This window comes from Giraffa tippelskirchi, chromosome 10 (assembly GCF_054371585.1).
Source record: "Giraffa tippelskirchi isolate mGirTip1 chromosome 10, T2T-mGirTip1v1.2.pri, whole genome shotgun sequence".
Classification (NCBI taxonomy): Eukaryota; Metazoa; Chordata; class Mammalia; order Artiodactyla; family Giraffidae; genus Giraffa; species Giraffa tippelskirchi.
The window spans coordinates 3,035,069-3,056,598 of NC_137284.1; the positions used below are offsets into that span (position 1 = coordinate 3,035,069).

The window sequence follows — 21,530 nt, forward strand, 5'->3', positions numbered from 1 at the left end:
TATAGCCATATACACCACACACTGCACACACGCATCCCACACATACATGCCCCAATACACATACACACATGTATACACACACATACACACACCACACACACATACATATGCACACATATACATCTATACACACATGCCTATATACCTCACACACACACACATCCTCTTACACATGCCACACACGCATACCCAAATATACATACAAACACATGTATACACTACCCCCACACATACATATACACCACACACATATACACACATGCATATCCACACATGCACATATACCCACACATGCATACAAACACATGTACACAGACACAACACACACACACCCTCCTTGCACCGGACCTCAGGAACCACAGGGACTCAGAAGCGGAGCCCCATTGTTGAGGCAGATGCTTGGCCCCCTTGCATCACCGCTGGGCCCCTGTTTCTCTCTGGACCCGTCTCGTCCTGGCCGACCTCTCCCCAGGCTGCCGTCCCAGACGTGCCCACGTGCGGGTGGGGAGGAGGGGCAGATGCTTCCTCAGTCCTCCGCGCGGACCGCAGGGAGATGCTGAATGGTGTGCAGGCTGCGAGGGGCGGGGAGACCCTTGCCATGTGAGTGACACGCATGGATAATTATATCCTGGTCCTCCTGCCAGTGACTCAGGCTCCGTTAGAATTCTGGAAGCCACTTCTGCAGCTTGCTGTGCACGGAGAGGGACAGGGCAGCGGGGGTGTGTGTGTGCAGCTGACGCGGGATTGAGCACCCCTGGCCTCTGCCAGCCCTGCGTTCAGAAGCCCCGAGGATGTATGTGCCTCCATCCAGTCTGACATGTGACAGGTCAGCAGAGGAGACGTGGGTGGCCTCTTCTATTCCGACTCCCACCCTGGCCCTTCTCAGCTGTGCTCACATCCTCCAGCCTTTCCCAGAACGGCACCTGTGAGGATGAGGCAGGAAGGTCCCGGGGGGCCAGAGGACGTCAGCCCCTGTCTGCCCTCTGCCCGGGGAGCGGTGGAGGGGGAGATTTGTCCTGCAAGATTCACAGGAAGGTGCCCCGCTCACCTTACAGTGCCTTCGGGCTGACCGCTGACGGGGTGGCATCTCCTTCAGTTCTTCCTCTTCTGCAGAAAGTATTTCTGCACCACATACACCTCCCTGGATGCATTGGCTCCGGAGAGGAAGGGCCACGGTGCCCGGCAGAGAGCGTGCAGGGAGGCCCAGTGGACAGAGAGCGTGACACAGGTGTCTGTAGTCCCGGCGTGTGTTCTGAAATAAAAGGGTACAAGGAAGATGATGGAGTTTATTTTCTAGAAAGTCGTGATTTGCTCCAGGGTGATTAGTCAAATAGTCCAGAAGGCTTTGCAGCACGACCTTGAGTTTACAACCTCCCTTTCACCCCAAGCTGGGCTCCTTCCTTGCGGACCGCCTTCAGCCCGGCAGGCAGGCAGGCAGGGTGGCGGTCCCATGCGGGGGAAGCCTCCATGGGTCTCCCTCCTTCCCAGCCTCCCGAGGCCCCACGCGTGTGCTCTCAGGATCAGAGGACGGCTCACAGAGACGGGCTCAGAAGCCCGGACCCTCTGTTCCATCCCGCTGGGTGCAGCGCCCCCGGTGGACCCGGGCCCCCCCACAGGTGGGCTGCAGCTCTTTTGAGCAAATGCCTCAGAGCTATTCTTGGATCATTGTCTCATTATCTGTCCACAGACGGCACCGTGAATCATAACCGAAGAACTAAAACGTGCGGCACCAGCATGTCGTTGCTAAGGGATGTTATTTCTGGGGGGCGCGGGGTACGGTCTGCTAACGCGTGCTGGCAGATACGGGAACAGCAGCCATGCGCATCTGAGACAAGAGTCCCGGGACAGCTAAAGTGTCTCCAAGGACCGAGGTCTACGTTTAAAAGAAGGCATCCAGATTTTGATCCGTAGTACCAAGACCAGGGATGGGCTTGTAATGCAAGAAGCAGTACCTGGACCCCACCCAGAAGTAACGGTAAGCTTGAGCCGATGGTGCAGAGAAGCCAGCTGACCCTGCAGCGTGTCGCAGAGACGCAGGAGGCAGGAGCCAGTGCTCAGATCACAATAGATAAGGAAGTTTCGAGAGTGGACGGCGCTCTGATCTCAAGGCTTCCTGAATGCTTTGCTGCTGTTTAGTGGCTCAGTTGTGTCCGACTCTTTGCGACCCCCTGGACTGTAGCCGACGGGCTTTTCTGTCCGTGGGATTCTCCAGGCAAGAATAGTGGAGTGGGTTGCCATGCCCTCCTCCAGGGGATCTTCCCGACCCAGGGGTCGATTCGATGTCTCCCACGTCTCCTGCATTGCAGGAGGATTCTTGATCGCTGAGCCACCAGGGAAGCCCCATGAGAATGCTTTTAGTGACCAAGTTTTCTTCCTTTTCATAGACTCATCCTTTCACATTTGCTTGCAAGATAGTTATTTGGAGGGGCCATTTAGTGCTAGCTCGGAGTTTTCGTCTCACTCTGGGTTTTCTTGGGCCTCAGATGGGCAGGTGGGGAGATTTTCCTCCAGCCCTGGCCTGGGGAGCTGCCAGCTCCCCTGGTGGTCGGTGAGCTCTGCCCAAAACAGAGACCCAGAGGGTCAGGGAGAACCACTGTTGGAGCCGAGGATGTCTTTGTTCAGGTGGCCCTGTGTGACTCGGAGCTGCTGAGGCCGATAGGTGCCTGAGCATCTCCAGGTCCCCAAACGGTCTTGGAGCTCACGCGGGCAGGTGAGCGGGACTCCCAACGTAAACCCTTCATGGCCAGGGCTCCCTCTGTCACCTGCACGTGTGTGTGTGTGTGTGTGTGTGTGTGTGTGTGTGTGTGTGTGTGTGTGTGTGTGTGTGTGTGTGTGTGTGTGAGTCTCTCAGTTGTGTATGACTCTTTGCAACCCCATGAACTGTGGCTCACCAGGCTCCTCTGTCCGTGGGATTCTCCAGGCAAGAACACTGGAGGGGGGTGCCATTCCCTTCTCCAGGGCAGCTGCACCTGTGTAAATACACTAAATCACAAAGCGAATGAAATGAAAAGCGATAAATCCTCTGCTTTCAAAGTATGGTGCTGGAGAAGACTCTTGAGAGTCCCTGGGCTGCAAGGAGATCAAACCAGTCCATCCTAAAGGAAATCAACCCTGAATATTCATTGGAAGGACTGATGCTAAAACTGAAGCTAATACTTTGGCCACCTGATGCGAAGAACTGACTCATTGGAAAAGACCCTGATGCTGGGAAAGATTGGAGGCAGGAGGAGAAGGGGACCACAGAGGATGAGATGGTTGGATGGCATCACTGACTCAATGGACATGAATCTGAGCAAACTCCAGGAGACAGTGAAGGACAGGGAAGCCTGGCGTGCTGCAGTCCATGGGGTCGCGAAGAGGCAGATATGACTGAGCGACTGAACAACAGCAACAAAACCGTCACGTGGCTGCTCTAACAATAGCATCCTGACGTCAGCTGCTTTCCCTAAAGAAGCAGCGTGAGCATCACCTGAACACTTATCAGCGGTCCCCAACCTTTTTGGCACCAGGGACCAGTTGCATGGAAGACAGTTTCTCCCCAGACGGGGGACGTGGGGGTGGTTTGGGGTGATCCAAGCACATGACATTCATATGCAGCTTGTTTCTATTATTGTTCTATCAGTTCCACCTCACATCATCAGGCATCGGATCCCGGAAGTTGGGGACCTCTGACTTAGATGCTGGTACAGTTAAACCGAGCGGTGTGTTGACAGGGGAAAGGGCTGCTCTGACTGGGCCAGCCAGCGGTTACGGCAGGGCCCCAAGTGTGCCCACTTCTCTCCTCCCAGCCGAAGACCCTTAGGGGTTATGTTTCAGCGTGAGTTCTGGGGCAAGTCTTAAAATGCGCCAACATCCAAACCCAGAATCATCTCTTTTAGACCCCAGACCCCAGGGTGGGAACATCTGAGTCCTTAGCTTCTCTCTTCAGTGGTTTGGAACAAGCCTTCTTTAGGAAAGCCGGCCCTTTCTTTGCCGTCTTTCCCCCCTTCCTCCCTTCTGGCTGCATCCTCTGCGTTTTCCTTCCTTCCAGACGTTACCTGCTGTTTACAAAGAACCGAAACCACCCCCCCCCCAGGTTGTTCCTAATACAGTCAATGTGTCACGCTTCCTTGCCGTCTTGTTTTATTCCTAAAGGAATTTAAATGCAGTTTGCTGTTATTTAATCGTGTTGAATTTAATTCACATCCATCCCATGCATTTAGCAGATAGAATCCTCTGGGTATGCAGCGTATCCTCCCCTGAGTGGTCCACGTTTTAATAATAGGAGCTGTCATGCAGGATGCGTGTAAGAAAAGAGGGAGGAAAGCGCTCTTTATGTAATGTTTCCTCTGAGGCAGTGGGATTCACTGTAAGTTGATGGCTTTTTTGTCTGAAGGACGTGACCTAGGCTGAATGTATTTGTAAACACGCTGGGAGGAGTTGCGGGAGGGGAAGAGGAGGACGAGATGTGAGGGTTGTGCTTCCTTTTTCATTTCTCCGATGGAGAGGCGGGGCAGCCCGTGGTCTGAACCTGGAGCTTGCCTTTGAAGGTGTGTGAGGAGACCACAGCCGCTGGGGAGCTGAAGACGCAGGGCAGATTCCACCAAAGGCCTTCAGGCTTCGATGGGAGCGCTTCGGTGCAGAGCTCAGAGCCTTTCCCCCTGCGACACGTGGCAGCAGTTTTAGTGAACGTGTTTCTTTGGTTGTTTCTTGTAGAAGGTGAGCCGGTAAAACTGCTCCTGAAGACAAAAGCAGCTCACTTTCCTTACAGGCTTGTGTTACCACACAAGCACGATTGTTAGCTTTTGTAATTTAATTTGTTAAACTTTCTTCGCATCCCTGAATAAAATGAAACATCCTGTGTGTGTATACGAGGTCAACTTGGAAGTTTTACCGCCTGATCCCTGCTACCGCTCTCCTCCCCCTTGTTACTGGAGTGGGGGGTAGGAAGCGATGTTTCTGGGGAAATAGCGGTGGCTTTTCTTTTCTCACACCTCGTGGCCCCGTGGAAGCTGCAGAGACAGTTTTATTAGCAGCGACTTAAGTGAGGTTGAGTTTTTCAGTTCTTGGTCTGAGTCATGGAATCATCATCTTTTCAAACTTCTGGGAAAATGGGAAGTTGTTTTCTTTTTATTGAAGTGTAGTTGATTTACAGGGTCGTGCCAGTCTCTAATGTGCAGGAGAGTTAGACACATACAGACATTCTCTTGTACGTTTATTTTCTTTTCCATTCTGGCTTATCACAGGGTGTTTACCATGGTCTCCCATGCTATGCGGTAGGACCTTGGTGTCGGTCCGTCCTACATACAGTGGTTTGCGTCTGCTAACCCCGAACCCCAGGCTTCCCTCCTCCAGCCCCCTCCCCCTTGGCAGCCACGAGCCTGCTGTCTGTGTCTGTCTCATAGATACGTCCGTTTGTGCCGGGTTTACTGCTCAGCCGTAAACAAGAACGGAATAACGCCATTTGCGGCAACACGGATGCATCTAGAGAGTGTCTGACTAAGTGAAATTGGTCGGAAAGAGAAAGACCAACACCATACGAGTTCACTTGATTTTAAAGGTAGCAACGATGAGGTTTATAAAAGGAGGGGGAATAAATATAACTTAAAAATATAACTTGAAAGTGCCAAAATCGCCAAAATGAAAAAGATGGGCGACAGCAAGTGTCGATGAGAACGTGAGTTAACCAGAGCTCTCATATGACGCTGATGGGGCCCCAGAACGGCACCCCCACTTGGGAAGGAAGGCAGTTTCTTGTGAGGTCAGAGCCGCACCGCCCCATCGCCAGCCGTCACCCTCCTCGGGAGGCTGTGAACCAAAGGAACCAGAGCTGCGGTCCCCAACAGGGTGAGCAATGCTCGTGAACGGTGTGCAAAGGACAGGGCGCGAAGAGCAGGTAACGTGTGAGTTCACGCGTGTGGCGTCCGTCACAGACATGAGCAGTGTGTGGCCACCTGTTCTCTCGGTTGGTGAGGGAGAGGGAGGAAATTGACTAGAAAGGGGTGACGGAAATGCTCTATTTCTTCTTTAATCTAATTTTTATTTTGCCTTGGAATCTAGTTGACTTACTATGTTGTGTTAGTTTCAGGTGAACAGCAAAGTAATTCGTATATAAATGCTTATATCCATTCTTTCTCAAATTCTTTTCCTATTGGTTATTACAGAGTATTGAGTCGAATTCCCTGTGCTACACAGTAGTTCCTATTGTTCATCTGTTTTACACACAGTCGTGTGTGTGTGTTAATCCCAAACTCCTAATGCATCCCTCCCCCTTTTCCTCTTTGGTGGCCCTAAGTTTGTTCTCTGTGTCTGTGAGTCTGTTTTCTGTTTTATAAATGAGTTTATTTATATCATTTTTTAGATTCCATGTATAAGCGATACCATATGATACTTGGTTTTTTTTGACTTAGCTCACTTAATGTGCTAATCTCCAGGTCCATCTAGAATGCTCTGTTTCTTGACGGGAGTGGTGACTGTGTGTGTGTGTGTGTGTGTGTGTGTGTGTGTGTGTGTGCGCGCGCGCGCGCGCTCAGTCGCTCAGTCATGTGTGACCCTTTGTGACTCCATGGACTGTAGCCCATTGGGCTCCTCTGTCCATGGGATTTCCCAGGCAAGAATACTGAAGTGGGTTGTCATTTCCTCCTCTGGGGGATCTTCCTGACCCGAGACTGGACCCATATCTCTTGTCTTCTGCGCTGGCAGGCAGATTCTTTACCACTAGCACCACTTGGGAACCCCCCTGCATTCATCAAATTGTGTACGTACCTTCTGAGCATTTTGCTGTATGCACTTTGACCTAAATGAAAACAGTTTGAAAATTGTGGGGAAAGAGGCCCTTGGAGACCTCTGGGTACGGAGTGGTCATGAGAGGATAATCTGAAATGAATGCTGATTCTCTGATCATGATTGTACGTGTAGGAGGAGGTCCTTCGTCTGTGAAGATGCTGGGATCATTTAGGAGAAGCATCGCAGTGAGTTAGCCAAAAAAAAACCATCGTGTGCCCACAGATGCAGGTACACTCACCACACCAAGCAACACGGAAACCGTCGTGTAACCTAACTGTATTACATGGCGTACAGATTCTCCTTGCTGGATTCCTTCAACTTCTTAGATGTGTTTGAGAATTTTCTTAAGGTAATTTTGCGGGTGGGGGAGATAAAGGCTCCGTGTAAAAGTAAGACAGAGGACGCAGTTTCCGCTCCTGCATTTCATCCCTGGCGGTCGCCCCCAGCCCCACCATCTCCATCCTAAAAACAGACCACGTGGAGGGGATTCTCCAGCCGTGTGTGCCCCTGATGCATCCGATCCGGGTGTTTGCCAGGGGAATGTATGTGTCCCGGTGGAAGGTAGAGACTCTCCCTGTGTGTGCTAATTAAGCAAGGTGTTATGGGCTGAGCTGTGTCCCCTTCCCCGAATACCTGTGTGGGCATCCTAACCCCCCAGGACTTCAGAATGTGGCTGTATTTGCAGCTGGCTGTTTAAAGGGGTGATTCAGGTAAAACGAGGTCACTAGTGTGGGCACTAATCCTATGAGTGTTTGCTGTGTTCAGTTGCTTCAGTTGTGTCCAACTCTTTACGACTCCATAGACTATATAGCCCCCCAGGTTCCTCTGTCCATGGATTCTCCAGGCAAGAATACTGGAGTGGGTTGCCATTTCCTCCTCCAACGAGTCTTCTAGACCCAGGGATTCAACCCACGTCTCTTTCATCTCCTGCATTGGCAGGCGGGTTCTTTACCACTAGCACCACCTGGGACTCTTATAAGAAGAGGTCAGGACTCAGACACACCTAGAGTGACGACCCTGTGAGGACACGGGCAGGAGACAGATGGCCGTCTACATGCCCAGGAGAGAGGCCTCAGGAGGGACCAGCCCTGCCCCACCCCGGGTCTGGGATTCCAGCCTCCAGGACTGGAGACATGAATGCCTGTTGCTTACGCCGCCCCATCTGCAGGGCTTGGCTGTGATGGCCCCAGCTGATTCATTCACGGGTGTCTGGTGGCCTCAACTGTTAATCCTTTCTTTGGTTGCTGACCTGTGGAAAATGGTGCTGAATTTCTGCTTCTGAATCAGATCTCATTATTCATCTCTCCTGGACCTCTTTTCAAATGAGAGGGCATTTCAAGTGAGTTGGCTGAGCCCCGGTGCAGGAGAATTTTCTGGGATGAAAGCCGTGCGAGTCTGTGTAGGGGCACTGGGCTACACGCCCAGGTCTTTGGGGCCAGACGGTGCGGTCCACCTTCATGACACGTCTGACTACACGTGTCAGGTACACGTCTGACTTCCTGGAGCTCTTAGAGTCTGTCCCTTCAGCTGGGAAGTAGGAGACACAGCAGCCCTCCTTCCCAGACGTGAGGATTAAGTAAGATCCTGCACTCAGATGCTCAGGCGAGTGTGCGTGTTGAGTCAACGTGAGCCGATTCCGTTGCTGTTATGTTTACCTGGTCACTGTGGTCATCTGTATGACAGCATGGTGGGGGCCAGTCTAGGGACATCTGTCAACCCCCGAATCACAGGTTCCCACCACACAATGGTCTCATTCATTCTGCCCCATGCGTCAGGGACTGAGGGGCCAAGTAGGGAAAAACGCACGTACCCGCTGGGTTCATACCTTTCCAACCTGCTGGTCCCAACGGGAGCTGCTCTCTTGAAGGCTGTTGGTTTTTTTTTTTTTTCCCAAACAATGAAGAACTGTTTGCTTTTTATCAAGATTCCTGGAACCAGACGGTGTCCTTCACAGCCGTTGCTACTTCAAAGAAGAAATTTGCATTTTATTGGCAGATCCATCTGGGAGGAGGATGATGCTCTGGGTCCATAGGAAGGAATCTTTGTGTGCATGGTAGACTTTTACACCTCTCTTCAGATGCCTTTCAAGTCTGTTTGTCCCTTGACATCATGAATATTTTATACAACTGAAGACTGAATAATACTGCATTGAGGGTCTCTTCTGCACCAGAGGAGTTGGGGTCGCAGTCACAGTCCCTCCCCAGATGGAGCCTGGTACGTTTCTCCCTAGTTCGGCATTGCCACAGCTGGCCGCTGAGAAGCTAAAATCAAGGCAGACCAGTTGGATCATTGTCCCACCTCCCATGGTGACTGTCAGGCCACCAACTTCTGAACATTGAAGATGAGTTTTTCCCCATAAATGTGAATCCCCAGCACCGACCTTGGGGCTCAGCACCTCCCTTGTGAGGGGGGCAGTTCTGGTGCTGGTCCTCACCCTCCCTGGGTGATACTCACAGATGCCAGGGCCCTGATTCCAGAGAGTTTAACCTGGAAGCACCGTGTACAGCATCTAGGAGGGTAGACTCTGGAGCCCCGAAGCAGATCCTGAATGGCTCTGTGACCCTGGGGACTTCCACCTGGTCTCAGGGGCAACAGGACAAACCAGGCCACCCCCTGGGACCGGGGAATATGCCCATGCTGTGGTCACTGGGCAGGAGTTGTTGTGGTTCAGTCACTAAGTCATGTCTGACTCTTTGCAACCCCATGGACTGCTGCACACTGGGCTCCTCTGCCCTCCATTACCTCCTGGACTTTGCTCAAACTCATGTCCATTGAGTCAGTGATGCCATCAAACCATCTCATCCACTGTCGCCCCTTCTCCTCCTGCCCTCAGTCATTCCCAGCAGCAGAGTGTTCTCCAATGAGCTGGCTGTTGACATCAGGTGGCCAAAGTATTGGAGCTTCAGTTTCAACATCAGTCCTTCCAATGAATATTCAGGGTTGATTTCCTTTAGGATTGACAGTTTTGATGTCCTTACTGTCCAAGGGACTCTCAAGATAACAGTGCAGAGTGGAATTTTAGGAGACTGAGGAGCATGCCTATAGCGCCGTTCAGTCCTTCCCACAGAGAGGAGGAGTGTATTTCCCCTCACGCCTAGACTCTGGTTTTGTGCTTTGAGCAGTAGAACATTCCGGAAGCCATGATGCAGACTGATGTTCCAGAGCCTGCCCTCTGCAGGCTTCACTGCTTTAGATTTTGCCCACACGGAACTCTGTCCTGAGGCCACTGTGGAAGGGAGCCAGTCGGCTCTACTGAGGCTGGGCGGGCTGGTGGAAGCAAACACGTGAGCTGAGGTCAAGGTGAGGCACGTGGTGAGGCCATCACACCTGCTGGCCCACCTGGACCCCCACTTAAGGCACAGGAAGCCCACATTGGGGGTCCTTGGAGCCCCGCACCACTTTGCTTCCCGGAGGCTTCTTAGCCAGGGAGATACTTCATTGATGCGATGGCGGATTGAATTCCCTTTTATTCCTAGTCTGTTAAGTTTTCTCATGAATTAAGTTTCATCAACTGCTTTTTGATAAAGTATCACAATTGATAACAGTCACTGCAGCCATCAAGATGATCCTGTAGAAGGACTTCCCTGGTGATCCTGTGGCTAAGATTCCGTGCTTCCAGTGCAGGGGGCCTGGGTTCAATCCTGGGTCAGGGAACTAGATCCTGCATGCTGCAGCCAAGATCCAGCACAGCCAACTAAGTAAATAATCTAAAAAACAGAAATAAATGCTTTTTAAAAATATGACCCTATAGATTTACCCTTTTTCTTTTAGTGCAGTGGATTGCACTGATGGCTCCTTTATTCCTGTAAGAAGCCTGCATAGTGGTGTGGTCCTCTCCTTTGAACTGATAGATTCCTGCATTGATTTATGGGCTTCCCCTGTGGCTCAGTTGGTAAAGAATCCGCCTGCAATGCAGGAGACCCCACTTCAATTCCTGTGTCAGGAAGACCTGCTGCAGAAGGGATGGGCTACCCACTCCAGTATTCTTGGGCTTCCCTTGTGGCTCAACTGGTAAAGAATCCACCTGCAATGGATTCCTATACCTGGGTTCGATCCCTGGGTTGGGAAGATCCCTTGAAGGAGGGAAAGGCTACCCACTCCAGTATTATGGCCTGGAGGATTCCATGGGCTGTATAGTCCGTGGGGTTGCAAAGAGTCTGACAAGACTGAGTGACTTTCATTCATTCACTGCATTGATTTGCTACTGTTTGGTCTGGATGCCAACCACTGTGGGAGAGAGGACTCCCTCCCGCCCCTGTGGACCCCTGGGACTGGGGTCGTGCTGGCCTCGTCCATGGGGTTGGGGAATTCCCCCTCTTCATTCCCTGGAGGAATTTGGATGAGACGGGTGTTAGTTCCTGCTTATGTGTTTGGGAGACTTCATCTGAGAAGCCCTCCAGGCCTGGGTTTTCTTTGTGGAACGTCAGGCTCAGTTGTGCGCCATTTATCAGTATGAACGATTTTAATCCTCCAGGCGTCACAGAAGGGCTAGGCTTGCAATGATCCCCAGTTACAGAGGAGGCAGTGTGCCTTGTCTGTGGTCTCCATTCTGGAGGGATCCACCCTGGGGAGGCTGTGGCCATAACCACAGCACCATACTGCCCATGTGAAGGCTGACCACTTCCCAGGGCATACCCTTTATTCCTGGGCTAGGGGATGAGGAAGCCGTTTCACCCCCAGCCTCGGCAGTCCAGAGAAGGCGAGGCCTCACCTGGGCAGGTCTCGCAGGAGGGCTCAGGGTCCCCCAGAATGGTGCTGCCTGTATGATGGTGACCTGGCGGCTTCCTCTGGCTTGGGGCCCAGCCCGAAGCCCCTGGAGATGGGCCTTCTGGTGGTATGGATGCTGCTGTCCTCCACTGCTTGGCAGGCGCTCCCTCCAGGCAGCCCACCAAGGTTGGTGTGGGCCCTGAACCCTCGGGTAACACATCAGTTTGCAAAGGCTCCTGGCCCCCTGGGATTTGCCGAGGCCTTAGGGCTGTGGTCTGGAATCTGAACAATTGCCCACTGCCTATTGCGCTCTGACCTTCAGCCTAGAGATGATGGACACCCCCTTGGCATTGGTCCAGTGGAATTTTTGACCTCTGACCCCCTAAGCCCAGGACCCAGTTCCCTCCCCACATGCTTGCAGGATGCTCAGAATTTGGACACCCTCCCAGGCCCCTGGGTCTCTGGGTGTTGGCCACTTCCCGATTTGCCCTGGGAGTCCAGAGCAGGGGACGTGGTGTCTGGAAGGAAGACCAAAGAAGTGGGTGGCCCGAGACCGCAGTTTCCATTGCTGTCTTTGCGCAGAGCTGTTTTCCAGTTTTGGCGAGGATGTGCCAGGCTCTCAGTGTGCCTATAAATAGTTCTCTGTGTTGGGAGGCACATTTGGTTTTGGTGAGAGGATGAGGCTTCACTCAGGGTGGGGGCGTGGGTTTCCCCCACATCCTGGCTGCAGACCCCAGGAGATGATGGTTTAGCCAGTGATGAGGACAAACGCAGCTCCTCCTTCAGCCTGGTTCCAGCTGCAGGGGGATTACAGCAGCACCCCACTCAGGGTATACACCACACACACACACACACACACACACACACACACACACACTCACCACACACACACACACACACACACACACACACACACACACACAGATTTATGTTGGGGGCCAAGGAGTCCAAGATCTGAGGTTGTAGTGAACTGAAAGCCCAGCATTGCCAGTGGTGTAAGTTCCAATTCAAAAGCCGGCAGGCTCAGGATCCAAGAAAAGCTGGTGTTGCTCTGAGTCTGAAGGCTCAAAAAGACAGATGTCCTAACTCACAGATGGGCAGGTCTCTTACTTGGTCTTTTTGGTCTAGGCATATCATCAACTGATTAGATGAGGCCCACCCACACTGGGAGGGCAATCTGCTTTACTCAGTCTACTGATTCAGATGCTAATCTCATCCAGAAATGCCCAGGGTAACTTTTGGCCAAATGTCTAGGCCGTCTGTGGCCCAGTCAAGTTGACATGAAGAATTAACCATCATTCCTGCTTTCAGATCCCCTGGGTACAAATCCCCAGAAGCAGGGCTGGTGGATCATGTCTATGTAGGATTTTTTTTTGAGGAACTTCAACACTGTTTTCCACAGCAGCCATACCATTTTACATCCCTACCCGCAATGCACAACCCTTCCAATTTCTCCACATCCTTGCCAACACTTGTTATTTTCTGTCTTTTGATAGTAGCCATCCTGATGGGTGGGAGCGAGTTTTACCTTTGAGAGTTCGGCTGGAAGACAGGGAATGATGGTTTTTTTTTTTTCTTTAACTGCGCTGTGCAGCTTGCGGGACCCTAGTTTCCTGACCAGGGATTGAACCCAGGCTTTTGCAAGGAAAGCGTGGAGTCCTACCAACTGGACCACCAGGGAATGACTCTGACCAGTTGTCCCCTAAACGACATTGGGTTACATGTCCTGGGTCACCCTGTAGGCTCTTCCTTTTAGGTTCATGTCATAAATGCCAGCAGACTAGGTCACTGGCTTCTCAGGGCCTCTGTGGACCTCTTGCTTGGGTTCCTAACCTCTGTCCTTGTTGTGTTTCTTTCTTTCTCTTTGATGTGGACCATTTTTAAGGTCTTTATTGAATTTGTCAGAATTTTGTTTCTATTTTACGTTTTGGATTTTTTTGGCTGAGAGGGACGTGGGATCTTAGCTGCCCAACCAGGGGTCGAACCCACATCCCCTATGTGAGAAGGTGAAGTCTTAACCGCTGGACCACCAGGGAAGTCCCCTTGGTGTGTTTCAAGGATCCACCGTCTGAAACCTGCATCCCAGATGGGCAGTCACCCGCAGGAGGCTGGTGAAGTTCCGTTCACCAGGTGCTTCTAAACCTGCTTCTGTGTCTGCAGAACCAGTGTGGGTGTGTGTGTGTGGGTGTGTGTGTGAGTGAGTCGCTCAGTAATGTCCAACTCTTTGCCACCCTGTGGACTATGGCCCGCCAGACTCCTCTGTCCATGGGATTCTCCAGGCAAGAATACTGGAGTGGGTTGCCCTTCCCTTCTCCAGGGGATCTTCCTGACCCAGGGATCGAACTCTGGTCTCCCACGTTCCAGGTAGATTCTTTACCATCTGAGCCCCCAGGGAAGCCCCACGCTGAAATGGCCCTTGCTGTCCACCCCCAGGACCCCTGCCTGGTGCAGACAAGGGCTGCCGTGGCTCCCCTGACATTAGCAGACCGGGCAGGAGGCTGAATTCGTCTCCAGGCTGCTCCAGTCAGTGGCATCCTTGCAGGACACCAAGCATTAGGTGATGCCCGAGAGTTGAAGTCAGTGCCACATCCAAAGACAGAGGTCTGGGGTCTGTGGCACCACAGCCCCCTTGCCCCCATATGGAGCCGTGTCAAGCAGGTTTCTCCAGGGAAACAGAGCTGGCAGGATGGAGACATGTCTGTTTAAGAAATTTCTTGCAGGAATTTGGCTCCCAAGACTGTGGGGGCTGGCAAGTCTGCACTCAGAAGGGCAGGCTGGGAACTCAGGCAGGAGCTGGTGGTGCAGCCTCAAGGCAGAATTTCTCCTCCAGCAAATCTCAGCTTTTGCTCTGAAGGCCTCCAAAGGATCGGGGAAGGCCCACCCACATTATCGCTGCCAGTCGACTGACGGTTGACGTGTGTGTCTGCAGGCTGGTGTCTGAACGCCCGGCTCATTTGAGGGTGGAGACCCACCTCCCTGGGCCCAGGGCTCCCCGTTGGGGCTCAGAGAGCCCTGCCCACGTGAGCTCTGCATCAGGTCTTCCCGGGGGCCCCGTGGCCAACCCCCGCCCCGGGCCTTTGTCTTTGCCTGCCTGGCTGCCTCAGTGCATCACGGACCACGTGGCTTCTTTGCTTTAGTCACTGTGTCTGTGTGGCTTGAGCTGGACCATTGCCTGTAGGGGCTGGTTTATGCTGTGTATAGGTGGAATTTTTTCTGCTTCATTGAAACCCAGTGAAGAGCTGTGAGTGCTTTTTGAGGTTCCCCATCCCTCTAGCTATGGGGACGAATCAGAGGAATGGATGCCTCCCCCCCACCTCTGGGGAGCATGTTGGAACCGGTCAGGACTGGTGGGAATGCAGCATGCAGTCCAGGGGGTTTCCAGGCTCAGTCCCTTGACCTGCCCCCACCATGGCCTTCTGGGCATAAGACTGTCTCATGTAGATTCTCACGGAATGATGGCCTCATGGTGGAAGAATGGCCAGGGCCCTGAAGAAGGGGGCCAAGAGGGCGGAGGTGCCTCTGGTCGGGCTGATGGGTGTGGTGGCTGCTGTTTTAATAGCTCTGGCTGGTCCACAGCGTGCATGGGCCTTGAGGGCCTCCACTGCCTGAAATCAGACTAAGACAAACACCGTATGGTCTCACTTTGTTGTGGTGTCTAAACAAACTCATAGAAAAACAGATCAGAGTTTTTGTGGTTCCCGGGGCGGGGGCTGGGGAAATGGGTGAAGATTTGGACTTCTTGCTCCTAGATGGTCCAAATTTGGACTTCCAGTTACAAGATAACCTAGCACCGAGGATGTCGTGTTCAGCATGATCGATGGTTGTATGTAGTTCTGCCATGTGGTTCAATTGAACGTTGGTTAGAGTAGATCCTTCAAGTTCTCATCACAAGGGGAAAAAAGTTTGTTTTTTTTTTTTTTGAAGAAAATCTTCAGATAAATTGTTCACATTTGAAAAAATAACTATTTATTTGGCTGCACTGGGTCTCAGTTGCAGCACGCGGGTTCTTTGATCTTCCTTGAGACACGCAGGGTCCTTTTTAGTTGCAGCACGTGGGATCTAGTTCCCCGACCAGGAATCGAACCCCATCCCCCTGCACTGGGTACAGAGTCTCAGCCACGGGGCCACCAGGGAAGCCCTGGGAAAGAAACTGTGTGTGTGTAGCCATATGAGGTGATAGACATTAACTAACCCTACCGTGGTCATCATTTCACAAAATTATGTCCAAGTCAAGTCATCAGGCTGCACACCTTCAACTTAGTGATGTGTATCGACTGTATCTCAGGAAACCCGGAAAGGGGGAATATCCCTTATTTTTTTCAAAAGAAGCTCTGATTGGACTTTCGCTCTTGGGTTGTCGGGATGTGAAGTGTGTCCTGCACTTGGCACTTTAACGTGATTCCCTCTTCTGGCAGGTGGCGATCATCGCTGGCAACTTCGAGCTGGCCGAGTACATCAAGAACCACAAGGAGACCGACATCGGTGAGTAGGCTGGCTGTCTGCCCGTGAACCGCGAAGGGGCTCCGTGTGGTCACCTCACTGGATTGGTTCGGAGTCTGCTTTTAGCCAAACTTCACGGGAACACAGTCTGAGCAGCTTCTGTGCCTCTGTTGCTGCATCTTCTTGACGTGTGGCAGGGTCGGGCTACAGAACCCCTTAGATGTCAGGCGAGGGCGCCGGCGATGGCTGCAGGGCCTTGCCGTCCAACCGGAGAACCAGATCACCTTGCTGCCGATTGAGATGGGTTTGCGGGGGGATTCTGTAACACACACGATGCCATTCAAAGTCGGAGAAGGTGATGAAACGAGGCAGGAAGAGCCGGGGGCGTCCCCCTCCCCCTCCCGCCTCTGCGTCCCTGGCTCTATCTGCTGATGACCACTCCCCTTTTCAGTACCCCTCATGCCCGCCAGGAGGACTGTCCCTGCGGCTCCTCCTCTGTCCCGTCGCCCTGCCGGCGGCTGGGCCCAGTCTTGCATCTTGGAAGAGCCCTCTGGCCTGTTCCCTCCGGCCCCGGGCTTACACCGGACAAGCAGCGGGGAGCAGGCCCACTGGACCAGCAGCGGTGAGATTTCCAGACAGCGCCATCCCAGCCAGGGGGTGGGCAGCGGGACTCCAGGGCACCTGGAGAAATCGCCGGGTGGCCTCTGTGTCTTGTTGCCTGGATCGCTCCCTCGGTATTGGGCGCTGGGGGGTAAGCGATCCCATGCATCTGGCTGTCTGGTCTTTTCCGTGTCGAACGTCTGACGGGCGCCCAGCTGCCTCGAGAATCGCACAAGGATGCGGAGCTGGATGTCTCGCTTGCCTCATCTGGTCCCCTGTGCTGAGCATCGGGGCCTCCTGCACCCGATGTTGATGCGAGTCCTCCCGCTAGTCAGGGCCAAAGCTCCTAATGGCTCTGAGATCCGGGCATCCTGCATGGCTGCGTCGGCATCTCCCTAAGCACACTATGCAGATGGATGAGTTCATGTCCGCAAAGCGCTCTAGAGGATGAACTGAGCCCTCCCAGCTCTTCCCACCACCCCCTAATACGAGAGAGCGGTACAGAAATACCGGTTGCCATGAAGGGAATTGGAACTCCTGTTGAGCAGGGCAGACCGCCAGGAGGAGGTGTGCAGGCCCCACCCAGGACCCCGGGGTGGTTAGTGGTCCCGGGGATCCAGGATCTCTGAGTTCCTGCGATGGGGACAAGCTTGGGGCTACCGTCCTGATTTCCCCTGAGCCCGGGGAGGCGTGAAGGGGCTTCCTTACCCCGGCTGGCTGTCAGGAGGGAGACAGGAGAAACTATAGACCCTGCCCGCCGTCCCCCAGCCCGGCCTTACAGATTCACTCCCCTTCTCGCCCCGGCCACGAACTCAAAAAAGTGCCGATTTTAAAACCCAGATCGGGGCAGTTTCTGGCTTGTCTCTCCCGTTCCCTATCCGGGATGTAAACGCCTCTCTACAAACATACTTTCTTATTATAAGAAGCATACCTGTTTGTTGGGTGAACACATCTGAATTACCACTCATCCACTGCAATCAATGATTTCTTTAAACGGTGAGGGCTTGCCCTGTCAAGAGATGGGATGGTCACGGCAGGCGCGTGTGACGTCCGTGGCCCCGGCTGCGGGGATTGAGGTTGGAGGCTGTCCTGCTGCACCTGTGTAGACACCCGGGGCTCCGGGAAGATGCAGGGTGGCGTTTGCTGTCAGCCCGTGCCCTCTGTGACCGGCGCCGGGGACTCTGCCCAGTGTGTCCTAAAGGGAAGGGTTAGTACGGGAAATCTGTGCTCCCCCGCCGGGTCCTTTCAGCATCTCCAAGAGAGGCGAGGGGAGGGGAGGGCGGAAAAAGATGTCTTTCCTGAGTCGTCTGACTCAGCATCTCTGACTGTGAACTAGCAAACTGTGCCCTTTAAGTCGGCTCCGTCGAAGATCTTGCAGAGAGGCTGCGGGTCCTTCACAGGAGCAGACGTCACTCGGGGCGTTTGTTCTCGCACACACAGGAAATCCATCCTGAGACCTCAGTTCAGCATCCCGTGAGCTGAACCCCTAGGTTTGAACTCGGTGGTTTGCTCTGTGCCCCGTGGCCACCCCAGCTTTGCACCTGCCCTTGTTACCGGCGGGGCCGGGTGCTGGGTGTGTGGCGGGGAGGGTCTGGCGCTGTCCCGTGCCCCGAGTGGGTCTCGCTAAGTCCTCTGCGGGGGTCTGTACCCCCTGCCTCAGAGAGCTGCCCTGCCTCTGGGTGGATGAACAACCCCAGGCAGACATCCAACCCTTGCCGAGCCTGCACACCCAGACGGCAGAGGCAGAAGCACAGAGTTAAGTCCGGATGGACAGGAGGCCAGCCCAGTGCCTTAGCGAGCAGGTGCGCCAGGTGTTGTCGGTACCCCGGGGGGTCGCGGGAACTGACCTTGGCCTTGTCTCACCCCAGGGTGAGGCGACCTGTGTGTTTACCCACCGCCTCAAGTTCTTGTTGGTTCAGGCTTGCTCTGTGCCAGGGAGGACCCTCCTCTGGGCAGTGCAGTGCCTCTGGGGTCCTGCTGAGCACCAGGGGGCGTGGGCAGGGTCCAGGGGCATCTCCCAGGCAGGACTCCCCCAGAACCACGTGCCAGAGTGATGGGCTGAGCCAGGCTTTGAAGCCAGGCCCATCTGACTTGGGGGGGCTCTGGGTTCTTCACCACCAGGCTCCGCATCTCCCTGTGCACCCAGAAAAACGGGGCCACACTCTAGAGCTTCAGGCAGCAGTGCAGGCTGGGGCCGGGGAGCTCGGGGGCTTCACACAGGCTGGTGTTGGAACCAGGGCTGGACGAGTGGGTGGAGGAAGGAGGGGGGAAGAGGGTTCTTGGGTCCCAGACCGCTGACAGTAGGATCGCCCTGCAGGAAGTTCTCTGGTCCCCTGGTCCCGGCTCAGGGCTCTGTGGTCACCAGAGCTGAGTATCTGTCCGCTGAACTCGGCTCCCCAGACGGGCTGAGAGGGCAGGAGTGGGCGGAGGAGGAGAACACTTGGGAGACGGCTTGAAGCTGGGCCTGGGGGCTGCAGAGGGGTCGTCAGAATCAGTAGGATTAGGACTGGGGTACACTGCAGGGGCTTCCAGGTGGCTCAGCGGTAAGGAATCCGCCTGCCAATGCAGGAGACTTGGGTTCAGTCCCTGGGTCGGGATCCCTCGGAGAAGGACCTGGAAACCCACTCCAGTAGTCTTGTCTGGGAAATTCCATGGACAGAGGAGCCTGGCCGGCTGTGGTTCATGAGGTCGCAAAAGAACTGGACATGGCTGAGCGGCTAAGCTCACGCACACACAGGATCCAGGGCTGCCATCACCCACTGGAGGTCCCTCATGGTGCTGACTGACCCTCTGGACTGCTCCCTGCCTGGCGCACAGTTGTTGTTGAGTAAGTCATCGTGCCCAACTCTTTGCAACCCCATGGACTGTAGCCTGCCAGGCTCCTCTGTCCTTGGGACTTCCCAGGCAGGAATGTTAACATGGCTTGCCATTTCTTCCTCCCGGGAATCTTCCCGATCCAACCACGGAAACTGCGTCTCCTGCAAGTCTCCTGCATTGCGGGCCGATTCTTGAGCACTGAGCCACCGGGGAAGCCTGGTGCATAGTGGGGCCTTGGCAGATGTCAGCTGAGTGGGCGACCCCTCCCTCTGCCAGTGTGCCCACTCCACCTCAGCCCCGCTCTCTTCTCAACGTAAAATCCTGGCCTCGCGGCACCTGGAGTTGGGGTCGAGGAGCCGAGTCCCGTGGACACATCAGTGCTGCGTTGGGTGCGTTGGGTGCGTCGGAGTGTAACGCCCTGATCCCCCCGAGCGTGGTCTGAGAGGGGATCACGGGGCAAGTGGGTCATGTGGCGAGTGGGGGCCGTGTTTCTGCCCAGAGCAGGTCATTCCGGGGCCGTGTGAGATTGGGGGTCTCCGATGGGTCGTGTGTGAGGGTCTCTGGCCACGTGGCTTTCCCGTTCCAGCTTCTGTGAGGGTCTTGGCTCCGGGACCCCACCTCCTCCATGACCTGTGGGGGTGCTGACTGTCTGTCTCGGTGGGGGTGCCCTTTTGTCTGGGTGGTGGGCGTCTGGTATGATTGCGGGGAAAACTCCAGGGGCCATTTGCCTTTTGCCACAGCCTTGGAAATCATGGTGGGTGTGCTGGGGAGGGCTGGGACGGGGGCCTTCTTCCTACTTTATGATCTTCAGCAAATTTTGACTTCTGAGCTACACCACGGTGTAGAAGGCACACAGGAGAGCGGATCTCAGGTCCTACATCTGAGGCTTTGGGCTCTTTACTCTGCCAGGACGAGCCCGTGTGCTTGCTGCCAGGGTTGTCAGACATCTGGTGGGGCTCAGTGGAGGCTGGGGCAGCGTTTTGGGGGACCCAGCCTCACGTGTCAGGATCCCGAACTCAGAGGAGATGAAGGTAAGACTCAGCGTTTCCTCCATGGTGTTGGGTTACGTTTTTGAAGATAAACATGATGGAAGGATCCCCGGGCTCCAAGTTGGGCATGGGGTTGACTCTGAGTCTTCAGAATGAGTCCATTAAAATGTTGCTGACTTTCTGCCTGTAGCCCAATGAGATGCCTTCCTGAAAAAGCCCCTTGAACAGCTCAAGTATCCCCCCACCTCAAGCCACGGAGCCTTTGTTTTCTAGACATGAAAGTGCCCCGCCGAGAAATCAGGGTACTTCAGAGGTTCTGATGTGGCACTGGGCGGAGGACACTAAACCTGTCGGATCACGGTGAGCTGATGAATGGGCCCTCCGAGGTCTGCGGAATCTGGAAGTGGATCGGGCTCGCCGAGTGGATGCCACCCTATCCCTTTAAAAGAGAGATTGCATCTTGTCGTGAAGCGTTCTGTTCACAATCCGGCCAGCGTGCAGGTTGCTGCTCACCGGTGCTGTGCTTCAATTTTTTTCTTTTTTTTTTTTAAAAAAAAAAAACCTCCCTCCCTCTTTTAAAAAATTAATTGTGACCTCCATTGGGTGGTTTTATTTGCCCACTCGGAGAAAGTGATGGTTTAAAAGCGAGCGTGCATACCAAAGTTAATCCTGCTTGTTGTGATCCACAGCTGAGCTGCGGCTGAGTCCATGAGCCCAGCAGGTCTTAAAAGCTTTTGCCATCGAGCGTTTGCGATGGCTTCTGTAGGATGGAGGTCCCCCAAAGCAAGGCTGTCGGGGAGCTGGGGAGCTCGAGTCCGAAATAGTCATGCAAAGATTAAGCGTGTTGCAAGCTGATAAGCTTTGGACTGAGATAACCTATTTTTTTTTTTACCACCTTTGTTATTTTTGTTTTTGCCTGGCTCTATGGGGACACGCACTGTCAGATGGATTAAATGACATGGGTTGTTCTTCTTCAGCGGAACAAGGTTTGTTTTCCTATATCTTGTCCTTCCGCAGCTACGGGGGAGAGAAGCGAGAGGTTCTGGTTTTTTTTTAAATGAAGCCCATTGAGCTGATGTGTGAGTTTGGGTGTCTGATGAGCCGCCCGAGGATTGCTTGGATACTGTTGCTAGGTTTCGAGACCGAGTGTCTATGTAATTACGCTTTAGATATGTATAGATGATGAAGAGAGGGTGGTGTTTTCAAACAGAT

At 53.7% G+C, this 21,530-nt stretch overlaps 1 protein-coding gene across 1 annotated transcript in view; it reads left to right on the plus strand.

Annotated features, from left to right (window-relative positions):
• SHANK2 (SH3 and multiple ankyrin repeat domains 2) overlaps positions 1–21,530 on the plus strand; it is a 562,195-nt gene that overhangs the window by 194,578 nt on the left and 346,087 nt on the right. Inside the window, exon 11 of the mRNA XM_081533759.1 lies at positions 15,888–15,954. Coding sequence (XP_081389885.1) covers positions 15,888–15,954 — 67 coding nt within the window. The remainder of the gene's footprint in view (positions 1–15,887; positions 15,955–21,530) is intronic.